Source organism: Patiria miniata, unplaced genomic scaffold (assembly GCF_015706575.1).
Source record: "Patiria miniata isolate m_02_andy unplaced genomic scaffold, ASM1570657v1 HiC_scaffold_20, whole genome shotgun sequence".
NCBI lineage: Eukaryota > Metazoa > Echinodermata > Asteroidea > Valvatida > Asterinidae > Patiria > Patiria miniata.
In genome coordinates, this window is record NW_024037059.1 from 8,601,825 (window position 1) to 8,620,459 (window position 18,635).

Sequence of the window (18,635 nt, forward strand, 5' to 3'; positions counted from 1 at the left end):
GGGTCACCTGCAACTGTGGGCGAGGTGTGCAGTTTTATAGCTTGGTTGTCCTTGCGTCAATTGGCCCCAACTACAATTGCCACCTATATTGCGGGTGTTAGTTATTTACATAAACTTAAGGGGCATAATGATCCAACTAAGCATTTTGTAGTTTCGAAGCTCGTTGAGGGAACTCGCCGAGAGCATCCCACAGTGGATGGTCGGCTCCCCATTTCTCTGCCACTCTTACTGGGGTGTTGTCGGCAGTATGCGCGTCCCAATTCGAGTCTGTGATGTTCAGGGCAGTTTTCTTGAGTGCCTTTTTTTGCCTTTATGCGGGTTGGTGAATTCGCAGTTTACTCACAGTGCCATATTCAGAAGTCTGTTCTGTTGGGGAATGACATTCAATTGTGCACTTCCGACACAAATTCCCCTTCTGTTGTCATAGTATTTCGGCATTCCAAAAATAATCAGTGCGGCCGTCCCCAAGCTGTCTGGTTGGTTTCCTGTCCTGATCAATCCATTTGCCCGGTTCGTGCGCTGTTGGATTTTGCAGCAATTCGCCCTGTTGGTGATGGCCCATTTTTCTGTCATTTCAATGGTTCCCCTCTCACGCAGTATCAATTTAATACAGTCTTGTGCAAAGCAGTCAATGTTGCTGGGCTTGCTGATCTTGGTATTCGAGCGCACTCTTTCAGAATTGGGGCTGCGTCATCCGCGGCTGAATTACGGTTACGTGGACAGGCAGAGGGGGCGCAGGAGTGGGCGAGCTGCGTTCACTGCTGGCGGGCTTATCTGCCAAACAGCCACCACCGTCTATGTTGATAATTCACTTGGGCACAAATGATCTGGTGGCAATTGACGAATATGGTCTTAGGCAGAAAATTGCTGTGTTGCTGCGTGATTGTAGAGCCATGTTTCCGGATACGTTCATTGTCTGGTCCGACATCCTTCCCCGGGTGTTTTATTTTGGTGCTCGTTCTCAGTCTGCAGTTGAGAGAAAACGCCGCACTGTTAATCGCTGGGCAAAATCTCAATGCGCTTCCCTGTCACGCGCATATTGCTTGCATCACCCTCAGATAGTGTGGTCAGAGCTGTCTTTCTTTCGCTATGATGGAGTGCATTTGTCGTCTCTTGGGTCGCAAATTTTTAGCTCCAATCTCCACCATTGCATTTTGGCACATATGTAGGAACCTTTATAGGTCTCCCACTCTTTAATTTGGTGTTATGACAGCACAGTACTTTGAATTCTAGTGTTGACGTGTTATTTGTGTGGTCATAGGGCTTCCTGTCTGCCTTTCCTTGGTGGGCGCGCGCTGCTGTGCGCGTGTGGCATTTTTTCTTGAGGTGCAGACAGCCAGTAACCCCCATTTTAAAAATTCAAAATAAAATAACTGACATGGAGCTAGACACAAATTGGTTTTTGTTCTGAATAATGATCATAAATGTTAAGTGCAGAGGACATAGTGTTAGAACGTTTCAAAAGACTATGCTGCTCCTGACTGAATGTACAACATCAGTGGGACCACTTCTGCACTCAGAAATTACTTGTAAAATTACCATCATGATGTTAATGATTTCGTATTATTGTAGGGGGGCAGGTGCGCCCACTTTGTTTCTGGCCAGGTGCGCCCATTTTGTATATTGAGCCAGGTGCGCCCATTTTGTATATTGGGCCAGGTGCGCCCATTTGGTATATGGGGCCAGGTGCGCCCATTTGGTATATGGGGCCAGGTGCGCCCATTTTGTATACATGTTTGGGGCCAGGTGCGCCCACTTAATTTTTATGACAATGTGAGACCGGTATGCCAAGAAAACAATTCGGTATCCGGCAAAAATGAATAAAAACGTTCTTTGGCTGTGGCCAACATTCACATAATATCTGGTGTCAGGTTGTGTTTCCTTGTGAGTCTGAGTATAATGTACACGTAAATTACGTCAACGTCGCTTGATCAAGCGACGTACGCACAGTTTAGCGATGTCGCTAGATCTACATGTAGCTTTGGTCCTCGACCTGCTACTAGGGTAGTCGAAATTAAGCAATTAATAGGCCTACCCCCTCTGGGTTTGGGCGATCGATCTATGGCAAACGCGTGTACTAAGTTATGGGCGATATGGCTGTGTAGGATCTTTGGTTGTGTGTGCTGCCATGCTGCATCGGAAATGTCATCACCATAAGCTAGGCCTAGGCCCTAGCTAAGACCTACTTAGCGATCATGTCGATTATAATGTGACTCACTGACAATGAAAGTTTTCGAAGTCGGGGTAGCCTAGGTACAATGTAAAATTGACATGCCCATTTGCCGCAGATATGGCTCCATTTTACATATATCCCTGACCATGTCGACCCTCCATTATCTGCGCACATAGGCCTAAGGCAAAGTAAAAAAAAAATTTGGAAATTTATTGCATCACGGATGTTCTTATGAATTACCGTAACTCCTGAAAATTGAAAAGCCCCTGATGTCAGTATTCATTGGTAATTTCTGGTTTTCGATCGTCCCTCTGTCGTGGGTCACTGCTCATGAATTATGCATTTTATTTGACCTACATGTGAACATATGCGCACAACTGAATCGCTTTACACAGTGACTGAAACGTGAAGGCCTCAATCCTGTCATCGATCCTCAATCCTGACCTCGTGCGCAGGGGACAATTTTTTTTTGCAATGTTTTTTTACAATTTTTTTTTTACTCAAAATAATGACTTGGACCAGAAAGTAATACGTTTATGATAATTTCAGAGACTTTTCAGAAGACAAATACATGTAGGACAAATTGAAAGAAAACTGAAAAATTTGTTTGCCGTTTGGATCAATTGGCCGATTTCGCTTCAGTACTGCCTATTTATGTGCATATAATTATGTACATCGATTTGAATTTATTAGAAAACTAGTTTATTGTTACTTGTTAGTTGTGACCAGAGTTTGTAGTACTGCACATCATCATCATTTTATTTCCTCTGAGTCTGATGATGATATGCGTTTTGCCGTTGCTTCATTCTCAAAATTTGCAGAACCACGCTCATTTCTGATGAATTTGAACATCAATGATTTTTTTATTGCCAAATGACATGTTGTGCATATTGCAAGCAAAAATACAACATGGAGCATGTTTGTTTGTGCAATCTTTTGGTATTTTCTTTAATGTAGTACTTTGCTTTGTCAGAGAAAATGAATTGCAGAAAAACAAGAAGAATATCGCCTCAACAACATGCTGAGAAATGGTGTAATAATGGCAGTGATCAATCTTGAAGGCTTCGAGAGGAGGTACATCAATGACTGTGTTGGTAAGTAGAACATGTGACAGTTACAAAAACCAATAAATGGCTATACTCATTCACGTTTGACTGATATAATGTACTGATATGACTGATATAATGTACGTAGTAAAATTGACCGATACTGTATTACTAAACGATAGTGTTATACATATTTACACATTCTGGTTAGTAATACAGTATCAGTCAATCTGTGTGACGGTTGGGTACTAAATTCAAAGTTGTAACAACATCGGGATTCCATCATGACCGTGGGATGTATCTTTGATTTCTCAAATGAAGTTTATCAGGGGTCCTGAAACTCACTGATCTAGCAAAATTAACCAGGCATTTTTTAAGGATTTTGGCAAGCAAAAGGCAAATAACCTTTGTGTAATAAAGCCTAATTCCTAAATCCATTTGAGTTTGAAGGGTCCACACAGGGGTCCTCTTGTAACATACTACATAGTCCATGTAGGCCAACAAACGTGTATTGTAGGTACTGTGTTGTTTTGGTCATTAATTCCATGCCAAAATCATCTGCATTTAAAAATATATTGTCATAAGATAACGGGGATTCTTTTCAAAATGTATAACTGTAAGTTTTATACTTAACACATAGATAAAACACAAGAGAAACTGACTAGGTAATCATCTTGCATACATTTCAAAGTATTAACAAAGAAAGACTGGCAGGGGCAGGATTCGAACCTGTGACCTCCGGAATACCGTACCGACGCTCTACCGACTGAGCTATACTCAAAGTTGAATGAAGTCTCTTGGCAATCAACTTGGCAAAACAAAGAGGGGAAAAAAATGTGGGTCCAATTCTTATCAACTCGCACATGTGTGTATACTTTTTATGAGTGACCAATTGTGGTGTTGGACCTTTATTTCTCGTTGGTATACAGGTTATGGTCTTTTTACCACTAAGCATTTCAGCAAGGGGGACTTCCTGCTGGAGTATAGAGGGAAATTGCGCAAGGGAAATTGCAACAACGACAACGATTACACTTTCTTTTTCAACCACCAGGGTGTTGAGTACAGGTTAGTTATATTTTTTTATTTACATTCCAGAATTGCCAAATTTTACTTAAAATAAATGATAATGCTCCTAACAAGGAACTTATACAAAGACAAAAGAAGGCAAGAGTGTTGTAGTCGAGACCTGTCACAAGACCGGCACGCCTGGCCTGGTCCTTGCGTTCCTTTGCATGTCGGTGCAGGCAATTGCGTGCCAATTATGCAGGCTATAAGCACAAGGGTCCGAATGCCACTAATTGCCACTATTAGCGCCGACAATAGAAATTCGCTGGCTGGCCAAACCAGACAAAGAGGTTGTGATGAAAAGATAAGAGTTTCAATAGAAAGAAGTATGTGTATTCGGTGCCACAATGTGTCAATGTCCTGATTAATTAGTCTCTGTGAGGGTACATGACTTTAATAATGTACTGATACACTTGTTTTTTTTTTCTTTACGAGTTTTTATTATAATTTTTGTGTTCATGACGCTTTCTCTGCTACTGCTAATATAAAGAGGGCTTCATTTACTTCTTTTTACTCACCGTCCCAAACGTGCCGTGCCAGAAAGTGCTAGTATATTATTCAAGTTCTTTGCATAAAATAGCCGGTCCGTCGCATCACTCATAACAGTAATCTAAGGACATTATTCCGCCAAAAAGAAAGTTGAGCTGATCAGTTGAATTTTCTAACCAAGTAATGTCGGCATTTCCAGGGTCGCAACATTAGCCCTGCATCTAAATTTGCTTATTTTTCCGCAACCAATCTACCTGATCAAATTCTAGGTTTCATAGTAACATTAGCTCCTCGAAAGATGATAAATTTTGGGTTTATGAGGAAGCTCCTGTTTTTGTTAATACATGTAATAAATGGGGCCTGCTGCAACTAAATACTAAAATTGTTAATTAATGGGGCCTGCTGTACGTGTCCTCTATTGCATAGTCCGTGTACAATACACATTCCAAAACATTTTAAATACTAAAATTGTTAATAAATGAGGCCTGCCTGTACATGTCCTCTATTGCATAGTCCGTGTACAAGACACATTCCAAAACATTTTAAATACTAAAATTGTTAATAAATGGGGCCTGCCTGTACATGTCCTCTATTGCATAGTCCATGTACAAGACACATTCCAAAACATTTTAAATACTAAAATTGTTAATAAATGAGGCCTGCTGTACATGTCCTCTATTGCATAGTCCATGTACAAGACACATTCCAAAACATTTTAAATACTAAAATTGTTAATTAATGAGGCCTGCTGTACATGTCCTCTATTGCATAGTCCATGTACAAGACACATTACAAAACATTTTAAATACTAAACTTATTAATAAGGCCAAAAAAGAAATAGTTCAGCTTCTTAATTTGCTTATTTTTCTGCAAACCAATCTACCTGATCAACTTCTAGGTTTCATAGTAGAATTAGCTCCTCGAAAGTTGAAAAAATTTGGGTTTATGAGGAAGCTCCTGTTTTTATTAATACATGTAATAAATGAGGTCTGCTGCAAATGGGCAATTCCACCGTTACGGACGTTACATTCAGAGGCGACTAGAAACTTTGACAAACCAAAATAACATATTTGGGGTCAAAGCAAATTTTATTCCCCTCAGCACATTTCAGACTTAGGCCCAAATGTATAACATGGTATGGTGAACTAAGAGGTAACCTGATTAATTAATTAGACATAATCGTTGCTAATGAGCGTTACGGACGTTACGTTTTCGGACATGGCTTTTCAAATTTGGAATGTATTGGTGAAACTCTGTGAAGTTTCTTGCCAAAGCTCTTTGAAATAACTATGCACTAGCAGTTGTCACTTCACTCTTTACAAACATGGATTACCACTTGAAAATCCACTGTGATGTTGGAGAAACACCCAAGTGTTTGTCGTTACGGACGTTACATTGTAGTGTTACGGACGTTACGTGTGTGAAAACGTGATGCTCCAAGATTACCAGTCATGTTTTTTTCAGCTGTAAATATCTTTTTCATCCTTTTTATGGTGTACCACCATCACCCCATGTCACTAGAAACCAATTCTTGTAAGAAAATGATGGTGATGACAATGGTGATGGTGATGTGATGGTGATGTGATGGTGGTGAGGAATTACGTCAAAATGTCACTTTTTATCATTGTTTTGGTATAAAACCTCCTGTTGAAATACTTGAAAATGTCAGTGATTGCTTACTTAATGATAATCTTTCTTCAGAGAGTAGCACATTTCAAATTAACATTGACCATGTATCCTGTAGTATTTGCAATGCAGTAATAAGAGTGTCCTCAATCTGAAACAATTCAGGTCACCGTCATTTCACTTTTAGGGTATACCTACCGGTACATGTACATGTACATTAAATCAATTCATGTGCCAATTTGAAAACATTTCAATACATTTTACAATTTGCATTCTTATAGGAGAAATGTTTGAATTTATTTCAATAAAAGATCAGTTGCTAATGTTTGTGACCCCTCCCCCCCCCATTTCTTCAATTAGAGCTCCCTCATTTGCTAAAAAGTACAAGTATGGCGTATTTGCTGCAATCTGGAGGTTCAGCCAAATTATGCTTCCATTATAACAGCCTGTAAGAATTGTGAACAAACACATTTAGAAACATTGTGGAAATCTTCCAAATTTGCTCTTTCCTAAAAAAAAAACCCTAGAAAATTATATCACCTGAGCCACAAGGGGATTTCCCCCCTTGTTTTGGGCCAATTTTAAGGCGGATTTCTGGCTGGGGCCATTTTGGGGGTCACCCAAATCAGGGAAAACATCTACAATTGCTCTTTCTTTCACATAAATGTCAATATTAGTAGTCAGAGATTACATTAAAATTGAAATAAAAAAAAAGTTAATGCAAAGGTCCAAGATTAGGGGCCTTCAAAATTTGAAAAAATGCATGTGACGCATCATGACAGATCATTTTTGACCCCCCCCTAAAATTAAGGTGTGAGGCATGATGGGCATTATTTTCCTATATTCCTGCTCTACTACAGTAGTTGTACCCATGTATTCAAATTCAGCTTCCAAATCAATATCAATCTCAAGATATGGGTCCTTAAAGTCAGCGATTTATTCTATGGGCCAGTCAGTTTCCCCCTTTTTTTTGGCAAAGTTCATTGAACTTTGTGCTACCGTAACACCACAACGGAAAGCAATTTGAATTTTTGCTTTCGATATCATCTATGGAACAGCTAACAGAACCTTACCACCAAGTTTGAACAAAATCTGTGACATATGGTGCCATGGCCCGTTGAATTGGCACGGAATGACCCAGTGAGCCCTGTATGCACACCATCAATTACAGGAATGTCCAAGAGTACTTGACGAAGGAGTCGAAAAGCCAAGCGGTTGTATAGCATCACTCCTGATTTAAAAGCAATTTTTATCTGAGAATTATGAGTTACTTGGGTTTTTATAAGCTGAGAAATACAGTTACTGTTGTTTGTATCATGTAATAAAATTTTGTGAAATGGCGAAACAAAGCTATTGACACTTTGTGAAATGGCGAAACAAAGCTATTGACACTTTAGTTCAGATAAAAACTTCTGAAAAAACTATTAATCAAAATTCACTTACTTTGCATGTGTGCTTGTCAGTTTCAAACTTCAGCTGTACATGTATGTACATGTACATGTAAGTGGCATGCCTGAGATATGGCTCTTATACATGTACATGTAATTATAACATTCAAGCCAGGAGACAGAACATTGTTACAAATGACCTAGATTACATGCACATAGGGTCATTTCATATTTTAAAAGAGGGGTGTGAATAAGATGCATAGTAGAGGGTGCTTGAAAGGTTCATTTGTATGCAGTATTTAATGTGTAACGTCCATAACGTAACATCCATAACAAAATTTTGTAACATCGGTAACGCTCGTTAGGCCAAAAATAATAATACTTCTGCTTCCGGTTACCCGACCGACCCTATTTTTAGGCTGCGACCCTAAAAATTTTATCGGAAATTCAAAAAAAAATAAAAAATAATAATGATTGAATAAATAAAAATAAAAGCTTGTTGCCTAGCTTTTCTGTCTTCACAAAATACCTCTCAACAACCAATTTGCATCAAAAAATGCTTGTATTTATTTGTTTTCTTACTTACATTCGCTATTTTTTTCAAAAGAAACCAAATTCGCTTTGCAATCTGTCATCATGCCTCGCAATTCGAGTCACGGTGACTATAATCACGTGCGTAAACCTTGATCAATGCAGTGACGACTGCATAGCTGCCAACTAGTACGATTTTTTCGTAATTATTACGAATTGTTTGTTAAATTACGAAAGTACGATTTGCCAATAAAACATTACGAATTTCCCATTTTCTACCTAACGAAAAAAAAAAATGTAAAGTATCGTTTTTGACCGAAAAACTTCTGGCGAAATGTCGCGATAATGGATGGACTGGTGACAAGTCTAATAAGAATGCAGTCAAGCACCTGATAGACATCAATACAGTGTGCGCAGTGGAGTACTTGAGGACCAGACTAAAAATATTTTTGAATGGTGTGTCATTTGTGTGCATCTCGTGGATGTGTGGTTGTGTGTACTGTATGTGTGAGTACTTTTCAATGACGATCGTGAGCACATTTAGTCGCTTATTGCCGGGATGATACCCATCAGTGCAAGATTTTAATCATGGAATTTAATAAGAGTATGGTTGGAATAATTGGTAATAGAGTTTGAGTTTGTCACAACGTCCAGAAAAGATAAATCAGCATGCGTTTGCAAGGTATGTTGGCGGGATATTTCTATTGCATACGGTGGCCATAGATCATTGTGTGTAAAAACACGATACGAACTCGAAACTCAACATCGATAGCATGCATCTCCAAAAAAATATGCGCACATGTTATTGATGTTATTATTTATTTGACTTCAACAAACAAATACAGACATTAAAACAAAATTAATTTAAAAAAAAAATATATATATATATATATATTTCTGCTGATGAGTGCCTTATGGTACGAAAAATATATATATATTTCTGCTGATGAGTGCCTTATGGTACGAAACAGTCTGTCCAGGAGAGAGATATGCCTAAGTTTGTTTAACTCATATTCTGAATTTATTGCATATATATATATATATATATATATATATATATATATATATAAAATTATCTTTTGGCCTACAGTACATTATTATTCACAACAAGAAGGGTATGCACATGTATGTGTACATGTAAACCATGTACCTGTACTCGATGTTGGTAAAGCTTTTGATAAAACGAGAAGTTGAAAATGACCGCGCGGGTTGATTACTAATTGGGATTTTGAAATGTTGGCAGCTATGCGACTGGTTCCCGCCGCGCCGTGCAGGGGCCAATTTAGAAGACATGATGAAAGTGCGGTAACCAGTCTGTCATGGCTATGCGATCGCCAGCGCTAGCTAGCTATGCATTAGGCACGTGCACTGTCAGTGTCAACTGGTCGGATTCGACATCGTAAAAATGCCAAGAAAACACCGATGGAGAAAGAACATTTTTGCAGGTTAATTCACAGAATTGATCTATCTTGTCTGTGTATGTATTTTCCGTGTTCAAGAGTTCATTTTGAGATCGCACTCGTTACTCGTATTTGGAGTGATACATGCAGCGTGTTTCCCGAAATTTTCGACCGTAAAACGAGGTCTGTCGGCCGCAGGCCACAAATGCACAGTGCATCATACACTTCGGAGTTTTGGCCAGCTTCCCGTCTTCACTATATAGGGTTGTGCATATGATGCGAACGGCCTGAATTTTCCCCAATTTTTGGAAAATTTTACAAGTTACCATGGATACATATTCAAACGTTGAAAAAAAAAATGAAAACCAACAAATCTAGGCAATATTAGTGCATATTCATAAGGTTTAGGTATCCCCCTCACCTGCAAAAGTGAAACAATTGGAATAAGTTCCATTTCAAATTTTGAGGGTCATGTCAACTTTGGCATGGAATTGCCCAAATACTAAAATTGTTAATACATGGGGCCTGCTGTACATGTCCTCTATTGCATAGTCCATGTACAAGACACTGTCCAAAACATTTTAAATACTAAAATTGTTAATAAATGAGGGCCTGCTGTATAGTGTTGGGCGGTTCCACATTTTTTGGAACCGGATCTGGTTCCATGAAAAGACTCGATTCCGAGTCGGAACCGGTTCCAAAACTTATAAAGAAAAACAAAGGGATGACATTCTTCCGACGTCCGACTTTTGGCGAAATTCTGACCGTGCGATTTTGAAGAATAAAAATGAATTCTAAAACTCACAAACTCACGTTTGTTTTTCCAACATCTGATATTTCTGACTTAAGTTATTTTTGCTTCGTAATAAATGGTGCTTCTCCTTACTTTTTCGTTTCCCTGTTTCACGTCTTTTCTTTCAATCTCTGCCTGTGCACGGTAAGCCTTTAGTAAAGGCGCGCGTGGCTACCCGACGCGTGACGCGACCAAGTTGCTTACGAGAAAAACAAAAAACACCTGCGGTGCGACTATGCGAGTGGCGGAGCCACGTGTCAGAGGGTGACAGAATCTGCACAGACAGTCTGGGCGTCGCACGTACTGCAGTCGAGTATGAAGTACACTTATTGGTCTAAAGCCCCATACGTCATACGAATCAGCCAATCCAAATATTTCTTACGCTGATCCAGCGTTTCCCCTGCCCATTCAATCATGAGGCGGCCCGCCTCACGACTTTTTGAGCCGCCTCGGCCTTTTTTGGCCAATATCGCCGCCTCACGGGTACGAAAAAGGAATTAAAAAAAAAAATTATAGGCAAATCTGTGCATTTTATGTGTGTGTCTTGGTATTTCACCTTCGTATTCTCCGGACTAATTGTTAGTGTTCTTTGAGATTGTCATTCGTACCGTGAACGAAGACGATACACGTCCCATTCTCGAGCTAGTATGGAGCCTTTTCAACGTCCGTGTGTATATAACTGGTCGAGTCTGGGTGCATATCGACTCAAGATTTTCGACTGAGTGACGAAGTGAAAATAATCCCATTTATGGATACATTGCGCAATCCTAACGCGCAGATCCTCCATGCTTAACAAGGCAGATGGTCCCAGAATGCTGTGCACCAGTGTTGTAGGTCTCGAGACCGGTCTCGAGACCACTTTTTGCTGGTCTCGGTCTCGGTCTCAGTCTCGGAAGCTGTGGTCTCGGTCTTGGTCTCGGTCTCGGTCCCCTTTGGTCTCGATATTTTGGCTGGTCTCAGGTCGAGACCGGCAATATGTAGCTTTTACAGCTCGATCGATTACTTTGTGTTCACTTCGTTCAGTACCGTTGTTATTTAAAACATTTGCTAGCCCGTAGATCAAGCTTGTTATATATCGCGGTCGGTTTGGACTCGACTGCACGTTGGAAAGTCCCCAAAGTACATGTAAAGCTGTAGCAGTACCAGTCACTGAACGATTTGGAACAAGTTCGGCATTTATCTGTTGAGTCGGCCACATAAAGCAAAGTATAAACTTGTAACAATTTATGCAATAAGGGTCAACCATTTTCGGGGATTGTGTAGTTTAGCCCACCCCTGTGGGCGTAATCACTTGCATTTTGTATTCTGATAATAAATGAGGTGCTTCAAATTAGTTATATTTTCGACCCCACACAATGTTCTCTTTAATTTGGGACAGTATTTTGAAGAAAAAGTAAATTTTTCTACCTGATTTACCAACTTTGAGCTCACACACTCTTACCAGTTACCACTCACTGTTGCCATGAGAGTGTTTGATGAGACCCAATTTTCTGGCTGCTCATTTTAAAGTACCCCATTATTCCTCAAAAATTAAAAGTCCCGTTCAGAAAAAAATTAAAAATCCATATCTGGCACATTCTAGCTACCACCTCGCAACTTGTGGGTCTACATGTACAAGTCCACATTCTATGACACAAATTTAAAAATTAATTCAACATTTTCTAGCTCCAATTTTTTAAAATCAAGTACACAAGTCTTGTTCTAAGAAGTTAAGTCCTAAATTTATTTTAGGAAAAAAGAGGCAATGTAAAATTAAATTGCATCTTTAAATATCCGTTAGAAGTCATAGCTGAAACCAAGGGGGTGACTGTGGAGTTTAGGATCCGAGTTCCTATAACAGAAAAAGAAGCATCTGCCTTTAACTTTTTACTTTTGTCACGATTGGGTGTAGACAACATGTCAAAGCCCATATTTCTTAAGTGTAACTACTTTTTGCTCAAGTAAGGTGTCATGTATCAATTTGTCAACACTGCCACTGGTCAAAATTTTGGTCTGTATTCTTTGTGAATAGAAAGGATACATTTTTCAACTATAATAACGTGTCTTGTTTTTTTTTATTTCGACTATTGTTATTTATTATCAGCGGTCTCGGTCTCGGTCTCGGTCTCGGACCATATTGGTCTCGGTCTCGGTCCGCCTTGAAGGGGCTGGTCTCGGTCTCGGTCTCGGTCTTGAATCTTCAGGTCTCGGTCTTGGTCTCGGTCTCGGACTATCCGGTCTCGACTACAACACTGCTGTGCACGTTCCGGCTGATTCGCAGTGAGCTCCTCATGTGCAATTGGGCACGTGGTGCGACAATCGTTGGTTGCACAGCACGCGTGCGTACATTATGTATGACCTGGTACCCTGCTCAGCCTGCCGAGCAATCGGTGAATGCAATTTTTTCATTTTCTGAAGGCTACAAAACGGTACCATGTAACGGTTTTCCAATCAAAAATCCTCAAAATACATGCATAGAAAGTCCATGAAATGGGGTTTATTCGGAAGCTTGGACTTTTAGGAGAACACGAAAGTTGTTTTTTTGTCAAAAAATAATGCCGGCCCGTTCCGGCAGCCGATTTTATCCGCATGTCGCAACGGCGATTACGCGTACACGTGCATGTTTCGTGTTGCTGCGTTGTGTGTACCGTGAATGGAACTGTATTTTACCCGTGTGTTATGGCGGGCTGTGTGGTCGCATTGCGGTGTGGACCCAGAGTCAGACATGTTGGACAATCGTGCGGCGCGATGTTAGTGTTACGGGGGAAAAATCATAACTTTTTTGTAACGAGTGATAATAAGCTGATTCAAAATTCAAAATATTGTTTATTTCATAAGGATTCTTATGATGTTAAACATTTTGATAGATTTGAAAAATTTAGAGGTGTTTAACTAATATTTTGACCCTAAAAATTTCAGAATGTTTTCATTGAAATTTTTTATTTTAAGTCTGAAGCTACACGTATTATTCATTGGTATAATGCCCAAACTCACGTTAATATTCCCCCGGACTTTGCTAAAAATGAACGAACACCGAGCTCGTACGTACCATAAAGATTGTGCTTGTACAGCAGCTGTATACTGTACGTACACAATCTGCATATCGCATAGAGCTGCATGAAAACACGTGGACCCGTACGTGCTAGTGCAGCAATGACTGGTTCCCGCTGCGCCGCACACTAAGGCCCAAAGAAGGCGTAATGGAAATGCGGTAATCAGTCAATGCAATAATCGCGCACGGTGCAATGCGCACTGCTGTATGTACTTTTTGCAGTATCAGTGTTTTGCATGCAGGCCAGCCGGACGGAATAGACATCGTAAAAATGCCAAGAAAACATCAATTTAGAAAGACGATCTTTGCAAGTTTATTCACAGAACTTGATCTCTCTTGTCTGTGTATGTATATTTCCCGTGTTCATGAATTTATTTTGAGGAAGTACTACTGGTATACATACATGTATAAAGTGAAACGATGCAGCGTGTTTCACCGAAATCCTATACCTTAAAACAAGGCTCATTGCCGGCCCACCACAGTGCAGCACAAACGCTCGTACTAGTGCGAAGTTTAGACGTTGTTAGCCAGATTCTCGTCGTGACTATAGCATTGTGCATATGGCATACTTGACCTGCATTTTCCATTATTTTTGAGATTATCAACGGCAGATATTTTCGATAACACTTAAGGCAAGTTTTTGTCATTTTGAGGCCCTTTTTTGTATAGCTTTCGTAGTGCAATGGAAATAGTTCAGGCTGAAAATTTTCATATAATTTTAACGAATCTGAAAACAAATATTCAGTTGCTTCATGTGTCGTTTATTAACTCCATTTTCCAAGTATAATTAAGTGATGAAACAACTGACAACTGTATTTAAAAAAATGAAAGCATAAGCAGTAAAACCTTTTATTAATCTCCATTTAAGCCTAGTTAGTTTTTAAAAATAAATTCTTACAGTTACAAAAACCAAAGAAGTAACGCCACCTGAGCATGTTATTATGCAAAAACTATAATGCAGCCCCTTGAAGAAATCCTGATTCAAAATAAAACAAAAACAATGGTAACCCGTCGTTTCACCACTGTTTATCCGTGAATTTTAAGGAGAGCGATTTGCTCTCCTCAAAGATTTGAGGAGAGCAATTTATAGCTCTACTGGATTTCCTTTAAATGAAGGACTGATTCCAAAACATTTTAAATACTTAAATTGTTAATTGATGGGGCCTGCTGTACGTGTCCTCTATTGCATAGTCCATGTACAATACACATTCAGTGCGTGAAATTACAGTCGGACATCGGATATTTTCCGACCACTTTCTTGGTTTGTCCGACCAAATGCAGATGTACTCAGACAAAATGTCCGAGCGATGTATGAATATATTCTTTGTGGAGTTGTCTTTTAAAGAAGTATGAAATATACGCTTGCACACAAAATTCTCTTGCTGTTTATTTTCAGTAATCCGGTCTGAACTACTCTAGCTGAGCTTATTTTTACGCAATAGATGCAACGCAAAACATAGATCCAAAACATTTTAAATACTAAAATTGTTAATAATTGGGCCTGCTGTACTTGTCCAGTATTGCATTGCATGTACAAGACACATTCTAACATTTTAAATACTATATTGTTAATTAATTATGCCTGCTGTACATGTCCTCTATTTCACAGTCCGTGTACGTGTACCGCTAATACATATTCAAACATTTCACATATCCTATAATGTTAGAATGTGTTATGTTCCAGTGGTTTTATTTGCGTATTTACATTGACTATGGTGCGGATGACTTGAATGCTCCATTAATAATTAAAACAAAAACTTTTATCTTATATATCTTACATTGAGCAATTATATTTTAAGCTCTTTTGATGTTCATTCTCGAAAAACTTTCTGGTGCTAATGGAACTAACCCAGACCCAAAGTAAAACACATACATGTATGATTCCTTGCTCCTGTTCCACCATACAATCATCACACAAAATGATGAAAAAAATTTTTCAGATGTACTGACCCTATTTTTAAAAAGGCATGTAAAAGGAAGCAAAATTTCCCTTGGCCTTGCTTCTTAATTTGAAACTTAGTTTTAGTCCATACTTTTCCAGTTCAAAAATAATCAATCCCATTTGAATTTTAAGGAAAAATCCAGTTACTTGTAAAGACCACCGTATTTGTTACAGCTACATGTGTAATCACTATTGGCAATCACTTAAATAACGGACAACTGCACATCCTGTATTTTTGGTCAAACGTTTTATTTTCTGTTTAAAAAAAAGAAACAAATCAAAACTACTAAGCTGACTTCTACTTGGAAAACGGGTATTGCGAATGCATCAGCTACCATTAGAGAGCAAACTAATTAGCCATGATAGTATCCATGTTCTTTAAGGCTTTTTATGCGGCCCTGGATCGCGGCAGTGAGACTTCGTGTTGTGCACAAAAAATCTGGACTCCAACGTTGCACTCCCACTTTTAAATTTTACACTCCCACTTTCTCAAATCCTGGCTAAAACACTGTTATGAACATCATGATTTGCACTACTGTTTTTTACAGCATTGATAATGCAATGAATCCCAATTCATGTATGGCACGGTGGATCAACGATGCGAAAGACACACCCAACTGTGTGATGAAGAAACTAGTTTTCGAAAGCTGTGATGAACCACACCTGTGTCTGTTTGCCTTGTTCGATTTGGAAGTTGGCTCAGAGCTGCGATACAATTATGGCATAGACAATCTACCCTGGCGACAGGTAAGAAAAAGAGCTATACATGTATATAAAGCATCCATGTATACCCAGGGCCCCTGTGGCCTGGAAAAATCTTGAGAATGACATGGATTTTTTTTTTCATTTCAAGGACCATAAAAAATTGTATGGTCTTCATATGGCTTTATTTTATACCTTGCAAAATGTTCTTGAAAATTGTATTGGACAAAAACTAATCTTGAGTTTCCAATAACCCGACTGTGACTGCAACAAATTGGGAAATTGGGAAAATGGGGAAAAAAAGAAATAAAACATTCATTTATATATAAAATTAGCTGAAATTGCTGCATGTATATTGTGTAACAAAATTCAAAAGATTGTAATCACTGATGGCAAGTTAGTGGTTGAAACAAAAATCATGTTGGACTTAAAGCAAACAAAACAATTGAGAAAGTCAATGTCTTTTCTGTCAATTTAAAAATACTCTTTATGTCAAAAATGCTTATAACACTTCCATCGTCTGTTTGCTCGTTTGCTCGTTTGCTCTATTTGCTTATTTACTTATTTACTTTTTTGAGGGTAGGGGCGTTAATAATAACTTGTTCTTTGTATCTTATTTTAGACCAAATGGAAGCAAGATCACAGCGACAATGATTGTCCATGCCAGTTGTATTCACCATCGTTTCATGATGAGCCACAGCAATCACACATCAATGCTGGTCATGCAGCACAAATGCCTTCCAAGTTGTCTATAGCTGAGCCACACCAATCACACATAGTTAGTGGTGGTCCACATTGTCTTAAGAAAGATGTCCAGGCAGCAGACCAAATGCCTTCCAAGTCTCTTGATGAGCCGCAGCAATCACACATAGTTGGTGGCCCTCATTGTCTTGATAAAGATGTCCAGTCAGCAGACCAAACACCTTTGAAGTCCTCTCTTGATGAATCACAGAAATCACACATAATTGTTCGAAAGCATGCTCCATCATATCCTGTAGAGGATAGTCTTGACTCACCTGATGAATATCCCTCAGATGAAGACGATCCTGATTTCATTCCAGATTCAAATTCGTCAGATGAAGACATTGTTCCAGAATCATCAGATGAAATATCTTTGAGGTCACCAAGCCCGGTAATACCGATTCCATCAAGGGAGTCTTCCAATCATCCAGTTTCTTCTGATGAGACTGTCTCCAGCACAAGTGAAATTGAAGTCATGACAACTTCAAACTCTGAAGGAAGCGCCACTGGGACAAACCACAGTACTGCCCATTTTGTCTTCAGCAATAGAAGAAACTACCACGCCATTTGACTACACCGATGCATAAAGATGAAACCCATGTTAAAACTTGGCTGGCCACAACAGATGTGAAGGAAAAGAAGAAACAACTCACACTGATGAGAAACTACGGCAATTTTCTTCATAACTCAACTGTTTTGAAAAAGGGGAAAGGCACTCTTATTGTTGTGTATCGTCCTGGATATGACACGGACCATAATGATTATCTTCTTTGTCAGGACTGTTACGGCTACTATGCCAAGTCAGATTTATGGAAGCACAGATGCAGCCAAAAACCTGATGTTGATTGCTCTGGTGAGCCTTGTGTAAAAAAGAGAAGAACTATGTTCTGCAAGCCAGGGCGAATGCTTTTGCCATCAACACCCGGGGTTAGTGCTAGGACTAATGAAATCTTGTCAAGTATGAATGCCGACAACATTTCCCGATTGGTCAAGTCTGATGAGCTTATCAAAAGGTTTGCTGACAAGTTGGTAATGAAGCATGGCCACAGCAAAGACCAGGCTGGATACATCAGGCAAAGATTAAGGGAGATTGCACGAATGGTGTTGGAATTTCGATTCTTGACAGGCCAAACAAATGTTGGATTGTCTACTCTGATATGTCCTACAAAATTTGTTGCAGTGACTCGTGCAACACAAGTTGCAGCTGGCTTCAATGACGAAACTAGCCTGTACAGCACACCCAGTCTTGCACTGAAGATTGGACACAGCATGAAGACTTGTGCAGAAATTCTGCGTGGTGAGGCTCTTATGTCTGGGGATGAGTCGACTGAGAAGCGTTGTAAAGGATTCCTATCACTTTACTCCACACAATGGGAAGAAAAGGTCAGCCATCATGCATTACGTAGTTTGAATGAGGCGCAGCGAAACAATCCAAAGCTGTTACCGTTGACTGAAGATGTGGTGAAGCTATCGCAATATCTGAAGGATGAGGTTAGAGCATAGCTGCCAACTGTTACTAATTTTTCGTAATTATTACGAATTGTTTGTTAAATTACGAAAATACGATTTGCCACTAAAACATTACGAATTTCCCATTTTCTACCTAATGAAAAAAAAAATACTTGTAAAGTATCGTTTTTGACCGAAAACTTCTGGCGAAATGTCGCGATAATGGATGGACTGGTGACAAGTCTAATAAGAATGCAGT

At 39.3% G+C, this 18,635-nt stretch overlaps 1 protein-coding gene across 1 annotated transcript; it reads left to right on the forward strand.

The window, feature by feature from the left end:
* Positions 1–1,460: 1,460 nt before the first annotated feature.
* Positions 1,461–17,521, forward strand: LOC119729100. The gene is made up of 4 exons (XM_038201616.1): positions 1,461–3,267; positions 4,149–4,284; positions 16,033–16,231; positions 16,809–17,521. The coding sequence occupies exons 1-4, from the start codon at positions 3,192–3,194 to the stop codon at positions 17,496–17,498; spliced, it is 1,101 nt and encodes a 366-aa protein (XP_038057544.1). The 5' UTR covers positions 1,461–3,191; the 3' UTR covers positions 17,499–17,521.
* The last annotated feature ends 1,114 nt before the right edge of the window (positions 17,522–18,635 follow it).